This window comes from Bombyx mori, chromosome 10 (assembly GCF_030269925.1).
Source record: "Bombyx mori chromosome 10, ASM3026992v2".
In the NCBI taxonomy this organism is placed as follows: Eukaryota; Metazoa; Arthropoda; class Insecta; order Lepidoptera; family Bombycidae; genus Bombyx; species Bombyx mori.
In genome coordinates, this window is record NC_085116.1 from 9033351 (window position 1) to 9044461 (window position 11111).

Consider the following 11111-nt stretch of genomic DNA (forward strand, 5'->3'; position numbering starts at 1 on the left):
ACAGAGTTTCTAGCCAGATTTCCTCAGTGGGTTGCGGTTTCGAGCCGGTGGTATATTATGCGAAGCACTGCTCTTGCTAGGGTCAGTATTAGCAAATTATCTCGGTAGAGCACCGTGAGCTCACCAACCATCCATAGCGTAGCCCTTTAAATTACCAGCGAATAGGTAGGGAAAAAATGAATAAATCTAACAATTCCCTATACGCAGTCAGTACCGATTGTTGCCAAGTTTTTATTTTATTTTATTTTTTATTGCTTAGATGGGTAGACGAGCTCACAGCCCACCTGATGTTAAGTGGTTACTGGAGTCCATGGACATCTACTAAAAATGAGTCATGTTCAATAAAACAAATTAATTTCCTTGAACCTACCTTACCTTGAACACCTTGAGATATAAGTTCTAAGATCTCAGTATAGTTACAACGGCTACCCCACCCTTCAAACCGAAACGCATTATTGCTTCACGGCAGAAATAGGCAGGGCGGTGGTACCTACCCGCGCGGACTCACAAGAGGTCCTACCACCAGTCTAGCTATTCGAACTACTTTCAATCTCCTTCGCATCCCTTCAAACAAATTATCAATAAGACTAGAGATTGCGTTCTATTCTTCCTGTAATGCGTTTTTCAAACCTCTAAAATTAGGCGGGACAATATTTTTTCTACTTGCCCTTTCAAGCTCATCCCACACATGCACAATAGGGTTCAAGTCAGGTAAGTGCGCTAGCTACTCCATAGTATTGATTTCAACGTCTCAAAAGTATTTGACATCCACGGCGGCATTGTAGTGCAAGATACAAATCCATTAGATTGTAATGTCATTTGTCTATGGATTTGCTCTTTGCATAATAAAAGGGGCAAAATGTACTACAGTTTCTTCCAAAACTATTTTATATTGTGCCGTTGTTAGACACTCAATCACAAGACATGGAAGGTTTCTTACGTGCAAACATAAATACCTCTCCCTTAATATAACCGATCCTCCAGACTATCTCACTAACTAATATAAAGATATTGAATGGGTTGTAGTGTTTTTTTTAGCGTCTCCGCGATTTAGTCCTTCCACTAACTGGCTTCAAATAAAATCTGGGCTCATTACTTAATGACTTTAGATAAATTTTAGGCAGCGGCTTGGCTGACCTCTAGCATTGCCGAGGTCCACGACCGACGGCGACTACTTACCATCAAGTGAGTGCTAGTCAACCGAAAACGAAGGTAATAAAAGATACAGAAGTCCAGGTTGCAGTGCAGTTGGCTAATGGTTTTAGCTTTTGTTTCATTCCAACCAAATATAGCCATATTGTTTTTAAGTGTAATAATTAAAACGTAAATAGACATTAACCCTCCTGAACGCCAATGTTCTATTTTGGTAATAAAGGGACGTGCGTGTGGCATGCACGAGCCACATTCAAAATTAGTTCAAGTCGAGAGCCACATCTCTTTTAAATCAAATTATTTGAAGTATTATAAATACGACGTACATTTCCAATTCATACATCTAAAAAACAATTTTTGATTTATGAAAAAATAACGGGTCAAGAGTTCGGTGAACTTTTATTGTGTGCGTAAAATTCTAAAAATATTTTGCGGTGTATGTGTTCCCGAATGTGAATTAGAACTTCCTGAACTTTTGCGATGACGTGTATCAAACAGGCGCGAATACTTGTGTAAAATTGTACTACATTAAAAAACACGGCGGTTTTTACAAAGTAAAAACTATTTGGTGTTTAGTTAAATAATTTTAGTTATTTCGATAACTTTACTATGACCAGAGGTCCGACTATAGTTCGGGTGGCTCCAGGGGGAGGCGGGTCAAGAGGAATCAAGTGCTGCTGTTGTCGCTGTTGTGAGTGTCTCAATTTTGGGTACTTAATTTCAAATCATGGCATCATCAAGTTAGCCGAAGCTGTAAGTTTCCTTTTTTTTGTTTTTCTTATAATTTGCGTGTTTTTTTGTTGTTGCATGTTAAACTATTTTACTACTACTACTACTTTATTTTACTAGTTAAACTATTTTATTTTGTGTTTAATTTTGCTTCTAAATGAATTCTGAAGTTATTCTAATTTATTGTATACGTAAAATTAATAATATATCTAAGATTTTAAAAGTAGAAATTGTTTTAAGAATTTGCTTTTAAACAACGAATCCAAACGAGTTTTTTACGTGCGCCTTAGTTTTGAAAGTTTCAATAAAATTCAATACTCTAAAATTGGTCCCCAAAAAAACAAAATCTATAGGTATTAGGTAGGTAGTTTAAAAAGAAAAGTTTTTAAAAATCGTTTTATATATACACAGAGTTTATTCAAAGTTAAGTTCGTTAATAAAAAAATACTCCCAATTTTAAAGTGTTCTATTGCAACATAAAACTGATTGAAATTTTCAACGTATACTATGTAACAGTAGGTCCTATATATCTACAGCGTTCGTCGAAATCAGATTACTGTTGAAATCAGCTTATATTACTCATCCTTTCGGGTATTTATATTCCAGATGATAGATAGATATGGACGACTCATACGAAATACATGGTTTGAATTTAAAAAATTCAAACGTTTCTAAGAAAATTTAAGTTTATTTGATCGTAATATTTAATCGTGGTTATCTAGACATTTTCGCCATCCCCGAGCTCTTTAATATTGCAATACCTTTGCTATAGAACTATGGGGATTTATACAAAGCTTATAAGGCATTTTGTACAGCTTCCTGAGAACATTGTTTTTTCTTATAGAAAACCGATTTGGTAATAATGGTATTAGGTCTAGCCTAGCCTAGCGAGTATAGAGGATGATGTATGGTTTGTGAGTCCAGTTTACACTTTGAACTGTAGCCATTGCAGGTCTTGTAATGTTAACCATCTAAACATCAAATATCAACCTGTTTTTCGAGCGGGGTGAGGTGATGGAATAAACGCTTCGCATCACATCCGTTGCCTTGAAGGAGTTTTGTCTCTGGTGCGGCAAATTGAACTCTATTATTAACAACTCGCCGCAACCAGGCCGTGATCGCAAGTGGAAGTTTCAATTTTATCAAGTAATTAGTTACAATGTAAAAAGTAAAAGTACTGTAAACTCACGTCACATCCTGACTTCAATTTTGTTCCTGGGTTACTACATTTAATTAATTGGCTTTAGTGCATGATCTTCTTCATGCCTTATTTTCCGAGTTGAAGTTTACAGAACAAGAAACTCACAGTCCGATTAATCCTTATCTTCTCCAAACTCAGCATTGATTTTACGACCTGTCTCTGTCGGGATAGAAATGTTCAGAACTCTTAATCGGAAATTACTTTTGTATATTATGTTTTATACGAGATGTGGAAATTGAATACTGAATTTAAAAGCAATTGAGAGCAAAACATTGAATTTGAAATGTAATTTTTTTGTGCAACAAACATATTCTTAAAGTCTTGGCAATAAATGCATTCTTAAAGTCTTGGACATGCAAGTTTAATATTTAATTTTAAAATTGTCACTATGTTAAAGTGCAAACCTCTAATACTCGTAGTTCGAGCGTACTAATATGTAGTTGGTATTGTTATACCTTGATTAAATTAAGGACTATTTACTGTAACTCTAATTGGTCTGATGTAATTTGTATTCCCTTAAAGGATTTGGTTTTTATGTAAATAAAAAAAAATAAGTAAGAACACTGTCTATCAATTTTAATTTAAGAAAACATGCTTCCAGATGCTCGGTGGTCTTTGCCAAAGTCTACTGGTAAAGTATGGTATGTCAGAAGCGAACAGCATAGGATCTGCCTTCCACAGTTTCTTGACAACAGCCTCCGCCTGTCTTCTTACGACATCTCTTCTGATCGCATGCTACGTGTTATCTTCAAAAACACAGCAGTTAATACGGCAATCCATATTTGTGAGTCATGTTAAATATATATAAGTTTTTTCTTTACGTTATATACAGCCATATGTTTCCAGTTGTGTTCATCTTTGGCATCACCCGAATTTCAGAGTACTCATTGTAATTACATTGCAGTGCCATTATCGTCACCCACATTGAAATATTGTCTATACTACATGGTTGGACTGTTGGTCCATATTTACAAACCGCAATGTATTCATGCTTCGAACTAGTAGAATCTTGAGGAGGTTTTTTTTTTATATTGCTTACTTGGGTGGACGAGCTCACAGCCCACCTGGTGTTAAGTGGTTACTGGAGCCCATAGACATCTACAATGTAAATGCGCCACCCACCTTGAGATATAAGTTCTAAGGTCTCAGTATAGTTACAACGGCTACCCCACCCTTCAAACCGAAACGCATTACTGCTTCACGGCAGAAATAGGCGGGGCGGTGGTACCTACCCGTGCGGACTCACAAGAGGTCCTACCACCAGTAAAATGCCACCCATCTCGAGTTAAGTTCTAAGGTCTCAAGTATAGTTACAACGGCTGCCCCACCCTTCAAACCGAAACGCTAATGCCGTGAAGCTGTAATCTGCTTCACGGCTGAAATAGGCAGAGTGGTGGTACCTACCCGTGCGGACTCACAAAAGGTCCTACCACCAGTAATTACGCAAATTATAATTTTGCGGGTTTGATTTTTATTACACGATGTTATTCCTTCACCGTGGAAGTCAATCATTTGTTAAGTACGTATTTCATTAGATCCCATATCGATATCTTCTATGTCCAAAATAATTCACTGTTAATAAAATTCGATATAAAATTTCGTTAAAAAAAGAAATCGGTAAACTTTATTCGAATGCATCTTGACTGGTGTATTTCATTATATCACTTTTAGAATGTACATTTATTTGTACGAGCCTGTTCTTACATTAATTTTTCTTTTTCAGGAATGCCTATTTAATGCTGTGGCGTGTTTCCTTTACTTCTCAGCGTCTTCGTACATGGGAGTGGCAGTGAACCTTTATTTGTACCATCAGTATGCTCTCGTTAATATGTACGCAGCCTATCCTGCTATGACGGCCGTTTACGTAAGTTGTCTGAAAAATATGACTGATTGCTGCGTTTCATCAAACAATGAGCAATCTAGATAAGATCAAAATTATAACGATAAAAGATAATGCGATCAAAATCAGGCGTGTTATATTTAGCCTGTTTACGGGCTTTAATGTTCAAAGTTTTTAGCAGTATCACAATTTTTTGTGATATTCCGATTGCATTAATAGCCAATTGCTTCTTTGGCTGAGCAGATGATTTCCCGTGCCACGAAATGTTGAGTGGTTTCTAGAGTCCATAGATCCAACGTGAATGCTATGAATTTACGTTGGGTGTTTATGGGTTCCGACGACTAGTTGAGCTAATCTGAACTCTCTGTCTGTTTTTTATTGGTTGGATCGATGGATGAGTTCACGGTCCATCTAGTAAATGGTTAGTGGAGCTCATATACGTCAACAACATAAATGCTGCAACCCCCCTTGAGACTTGAGTCTCAGTTTTACACTACTGCGTTGGCCTCATTCTTCAAACGCAATACTGATTCATGACAGAAATTGCAAGCAGCTCATGTTTCTAAAATAATTTACAAGACTTCTGGGCTTATTACGTAACAACTATGTCAGACAGAGCTAGCGGACCGTGCAGTGAAGGTGAATGACCTTCCCATTCACAAAGGGTCTAGAATAAAATAAACTTTCAGTGAAAGTACTCGCAATGTTTTGAAAATACTACTAGTGTTTGAATTTTAAACAATCTCCCATACTTCTGAATTGCTGATTCAGTTTAGAGTTTAGCTTAAGTTACAGCTTTACATGGTGATCTGGAATAATGTAGAAAGTAATAAATAGATTAATAGATTTAGGGCCCAAATCATATCATAATAATAATCATACCATAAATATCATAAAAATAATCAAATCATAATAATTTTATTAGCCGTGAAAGTTGTGAGAAATTTTATATTACATAAGTAAACAGTTACATGATTCTGTCTACAATGTAATTTATTTCTAATTTAAATTTCATTTAATTATCTACTATGTTTGAATACTGATGAGGCTTACTTTAAGTTTCAACGGTAGTGAAACATATGATAAATACCACCAGTATTTGAGGCCGCAATGCTATGTCCTCCCATTCTGTCTATTCTGCCAAGAAGCAGTCATGCATTCTAGTATGAAATTCACCAACAGATAATCACAGTTGCACACAGGCCTCTCCCAAGTTTTGTTAGAATGATGGATCCAGCGCTGCCAGTATCCAATTGATTCCTATGACCACCTATGACCTTCAAAAGATCGACGTTTCACCTTGTCGGAGGCCTTCTGATGCTGTACATAAATTATTTAAAAATATACAAATTCAGAATTGCTTAATGTTAATTTTAATAGTATTCCATTTAATATTTTTTTTCTGTTTTCAGTACATCGGATTCATTGTTGGATTTCTTCACGGAGCTGATGCTTTTATTTCATATAAATATTTTAGAGGGGTTTACTAAAATTTGACTAGGTTTTCGAAATTATTTATTCGAATCTCTTTAAAAAGAAGACTTTGCTTATAGCTTTCCAACAAAAAAAAAAAAAAAAAACTGTTAATTAGTTGAAGAGCTTAAGAGTTCCCGAGTACCATGTACATTTGTTCGTGCCTATTCGTAAAAAAAAAAGTTCGTATTCTTTATAATACCAATCCAAAGAGCCAAAGTAAAGCAGATTTATGTAATATAGTTGAGGGGTTTTTATGACCAGCCAGTATCATGAAGAGAGCAGTTCCATGGCAACTTCTTTATAGATCGTAATCGAAAAAGTATTGTAAACTGAACAGGCTAATCACGCAAATTTATTTTGTATATTATTAAAGCCCTAAAAACTACTGATTCTAATTAACCCTTGTTTAATGTAATGCTTACTTTAACAATCGATAAAGCATAAAAAGCATCCTGTGTAATACATGACTAAATTAATAAAATAAAGTATTTTTGTACCGTCTTTTTTTAATTTCCATTTACGCCATTTAAATTGTGACATTATTCTCCAATCAGTATTTTAATCAACTAACATAACATTAGCTAAATTGTTATATATTTTTCTTTTAATTTGTTATAGTTAATCCATAGTCAAATCAATGAGGAATAATCATATACATACGTGTATGCGTTTGTTAGAGTTAGGGTAGTTTTCATAACAACTCACTGCATTTACTTAATTAAAAATGATAAAATAATGGTAATTCAAGTTAAAGACACCATAGTGGACGGTAGACTTTTCTGTCCAATTAGAGTAATAAAAAACAAGACATAGCAGTAAACTTTCATCAAAAAGAAATATAAAAACTTAAATTTAAATAAACTATATTTGTTGAACATCAAAACATGTTTTATATAACTACCATTGGTTCCATAGAATGCACACAATTCTGAGAAGAACAGGCCAAACTAAAATACTGAAGTATGGTTTTTAAATACCACTCATTCTATGCTCTTTTTCTTTTAAGAGCAAATTAAAATTTTATTGACTATATAATAATATAAGAATATACATACAAAAATTAAGGGAATGGCTCCTCATTCCCAGATCGTGCTGTTTATTACGAAAACATTGTACCTTTGTACGTATATATGTTTTATTGCATGAACGACTAGACAGTGATAGTTTTTTTATGCCTACGTTTTATATAGTTGAACGTTTATTAGTGTGACATCTTGTATGTTAATCGTTCGTGTTGTTAATGTTTGAATAGACTAACATGTACGGGTGTCGCCATTTTTGTAAAAGATATAAGTACAAAGGTGGATAAGCTACACGTGCAGTGCATATATGGATATGCTGTACACAGTCAATAGTGTGCGTGCGCCGTGCCAGGTACGAATGTTGTCGACACGTTTGATAACAGTCGCCGTGTCGTGTGTCAACTATGGTAATGAAAATTCTTTGAACAATGACAAACAGTAGGTAGTTAGTATAGTAAGTATACGCTTATACAATTTCAGTCAGTATCGACAAGCTTACTCCACGGGTGAATTTGTTTTATTGGCTGTTGCTAAGTAAAGTATATCGGGTGGAAAGAGATCATTCTCGAACCAGAAACGGTATAGCTTAGGCATTCTCACCATAAAGAGAAAACAGCATTCATTTACCGAGCTAAGCAAATATTTACTTGTCATTAAGACAGGTACACATGTCGTAAACTCGCAATGTAAAGCGAAAAATGGCTATATACATTTAAACATACATCAATTATAAGAGACGTTGAACCCGTGCTTTCGCTATTTATAATTTATAACCAGTGTGCATCTAGTACTCGAAATTCGACCAAGATCAGCTATACCTACTTCAAAATTCATTTCCTTTACTATCATTTCGTTTCTGTTTTGTTTTATTTCAATAATAATGATTTACTACTTTAGACATCTCTTCAAATACTATAAATGTTTTATAAATCTCAGCTATTTATTTTACTTATTTTATTATTTTTATCTCATGTTAAACATCATTAACAACAAACTCATACATACCATTCGGTGAGTGGTGTTGTACATCTTGATATTGAACATACAATGGAAGGTTATTGGTAGAACTTTTGTCTTGTTCTTGATGCCAAAATACATTTCGTTATACGAGACCATTTCGCTCCACACGCTCAGTAAACAAAAATTAGGCAGGACACGACTACTTCGGATTAGCCTTGAGGAAGCTTTAATAGGACCACCTCGGGAGCCGTGATTTTAAACTCGTAATGATTTCTAATTAATAGGTTCCCAGAATATTATTACCAAGATCATATTATAAACTGGTTAGAGTTACATTTTTAAATTGGTGCTATTGCTAACATTGATAAACATAATATGCTAACCATTTCTGGCGCAAAGTGATCACGCGTTCTAGTCCAAAGTGTAAGGTGTAAAGGGTGTTGTTATAATAAATTTGATACTTGGATCAAAATATGTCCATTAAAGACCTTAGCAACTGCTAAGCGCATACTCGAAAGTATCAAAAAATTCGGGTTTACTTTGAGTTTTTATAGGTATTTCCAATGCTCTTTTGACCGGTCTCAGTTTCTCGGAACGGTAACTTGTCAATTTACTTTGTAGATTTTTCAGTATCAATATACATTAATCATATTATGGTTTTGTATTGGAGACGTTTTGCTAAAAAACACGTTTGTGTTTTTCCACGTATTTTTTCCATTAAGTGTTACGTCAACAGCTGTGTAAATGTTTTGCTAAATATAAAGAATTACTTACTCTCCGTTATGACACGATACATAAAATTCTTATTACTAATTCATTCAGGACAATGAAGTATGTATGTATCTATTTGCACCAATGACATGAACTATTATCGTACTTAACTAATATTTGATATTCGCTGTAAATGTTAATTTAATACCTGGCTACAGTAACCTTCATTTTGCATAATTACTACCTCTAGGAGGATTAATAGGCATTTTATTTGAGTTTGAATACCAAGAACTCTCTAACAAAAACCAGCTCTGTCCTATTCCAGTGACATGTTATTTCTTTAGTCATCCCAGAACATTTTCTAATGAAATACGTACTCAACAAATGTTCACGATTGACTTCCACGGTGAAGGAATAACATCGTGTAATAAAAATGAAACCCGCAAAAATTATAATTTGCGTAATCACTGGTGGTAGGACCTCTTGTGAGTCCGCGCGGGTAAGTACCACCACCCCGCCCTTTTCTGCCGTGAAGCAGTAATGCGTTTCGGTTTGAAGGGTGGGGCAGCCGTTGTAATTATACCGAGATCTTAGAACAGGTGGGTGGCGCATTTACGTCGTAGATGTCTATGGGCTCCAGTAACCACTTAACACCAGGTGGGCTGTGAACTCGTCTATCCATCTAAGCAATAAAAAAAAAAAACATTAATGGATGGATAAGCTCTCGGCCCATCTGGCTTGGATGATATCATAATCCGAACCCATCGCCATTCATCTTGGAATACGAGAACGAAATATCAAAATTTCCACAGAAATGCAGCATCGTGGTTCTCGAGACAGCGGATGTTTTACCTACTAGTTTCATTTTTCTGTTTCTACTAATGTCTAATTTACGGTCAAGTTGATTATAGAAAAATTAAAAGTAAGCCCATAATAATGAATTTAAGGACGATATTCCATTAATTGAAATAAGTTGTTTTATGATAGTATTTACAAATTGATATGAAATCAATGTTGACAGTATAATATTAATGTTATATTTGATTTGACCACTTATCAGACACTAGTTTGTTAGATTTGTCATCACGTTCATTTTACACATACAAAAATCATGTTTTTTTTAACAGATTTACCGTAAAATAAGCAGTTCATAAATTTGGGTCAATGTTTTTTTTTACCATTAAAATTAGCGTGGCACGTTACTATTGGGTATGTCACATATCTATTTCATTCATTTACCTTAATGTGAAGATGAGAATAAATAAGACCGTAATAAGAAATCCTTCTTTTCGTTTTTTTTTAGTGTAAAATCTAAAAATGTTACTCAAGTCGACAATACAGACGCAGTTTTGCAACAATTCGTGTTGGATCTCAAGACTGACCGAGGTGTTGATGTCACGTGATTCGTACGTTCACCTAAGCTAAGCGAACGGCTACTATGTGCAACCGCTACGCTGATTGGGTCGTTAAGATATTAATCAAGTATTATTTATTACCAGACTCCATTATTCATCAGCACAAATGTTTCTTTTATCTAGGAATATTCCAAAGGGGGCGGTTCACAAATCTCCTCGGAAATATAACTGTTATCTTTACGTTCTGTTCAAATGGTCAACACAACACGTATTCTCAGAATCCAATACTAAAATTAGTAATTAGTTTACCCCATAATTGTCTGTTTAAAGTGTTCCTTTAGTTTGTCACCATAGTTTGTTGGGAATGACAATAAAAACTGTTTGACTGTAAAATTGTTGTGAGTTTTGTCATAACATAAGTCATGGAGACTCAGTGAAGTGATCTCGCCATTGCTCGCTAGTGGGAGACGCGCCTCACAGCGCTGCGCATGCGCCTACGTGCTGGCGCCACTAACCGACAAGTGCGATGTTGTGATATCTATCCATTAAAGTGCCAAAGTTTTAAATTACCTCCTTAACTATAGTTCAATTAAACGAAGTGATAAGATCTAGTGGATAAATAAATAGTGCTACTGAGTCACATATTTTTATAGGTAATTATGTTT

At 34.9% G+C, this 11111-nt stretch overlaps 1 protein-coding gene and 1 long non-coding RNA gene across 2 annotated transcripts; one reads left to right on the forward strand and one right to left on the reverse strand.

Annotated features, from left to right (window-relative positions):
• The first annotated feature begins 827 nt into the window (after positions 1-827).
• Positions 828-6899, forward strand: LOC101742442 (protein singles bar). The gene is made up of 4 exons (XM_004924805.4): positions 828-1905; positions 3684-3866; positions 4806-4946; positions 6335-6899. The coding sequence occupies exons 1-4, from the start codon at positions 1762-1764 to the stop codon at positions 6410-6412; spliced, it is 546 nt and encodes a 181-aa protein (XP_004924862.1). The 5' UTR covers positions 828-1761; the 3' UTR covers positions 6413-6899.
• LOC119629013 (uncharacterized) lies at positions 4677-7948 on the reverse strand. Its single transcript, XR_009974070.1, has 2 exons — positions 7454-7948; positions 4677-4955 (listed from the first exon to the last, which is right to left on the reverse strand). It is a non-coding gene; the product is annotated as an uncharacterized LOC119629013 (long non-coding RNA).
• Between the last annotated feature and the right edge of the window lie 3163 nt (positions 7949-11111).

What these genes read in the sequence shown, in the direction of transcription:
- LOC101742442 (XM_004924805.4), top strand. Translation starts at nt 1,762, where the DNA reads ATGACCAGAGGTCCGACTATAGTTCGGGTGGCTCCAGGGGGAGGCGGG. An exon ending in TCATCAAGTTAGCCGAAGCT is followed by an intron (nt 1,906 to 3,683) that starts GTAAGTTTCCTT and finishes ACATGCTTCCAG; the next exon opens with ATGCTCGGTGGTCTTTGCCA. An exon ending in CTGCTATGACGGCCGTTTAC is followed by an intron (nt 4,947 to 6,334) that starts GTAAGTTGTCTG and finishes TTCTGTTTTCAG; the next exon opens with TACATCGGATTCATTGTTGG.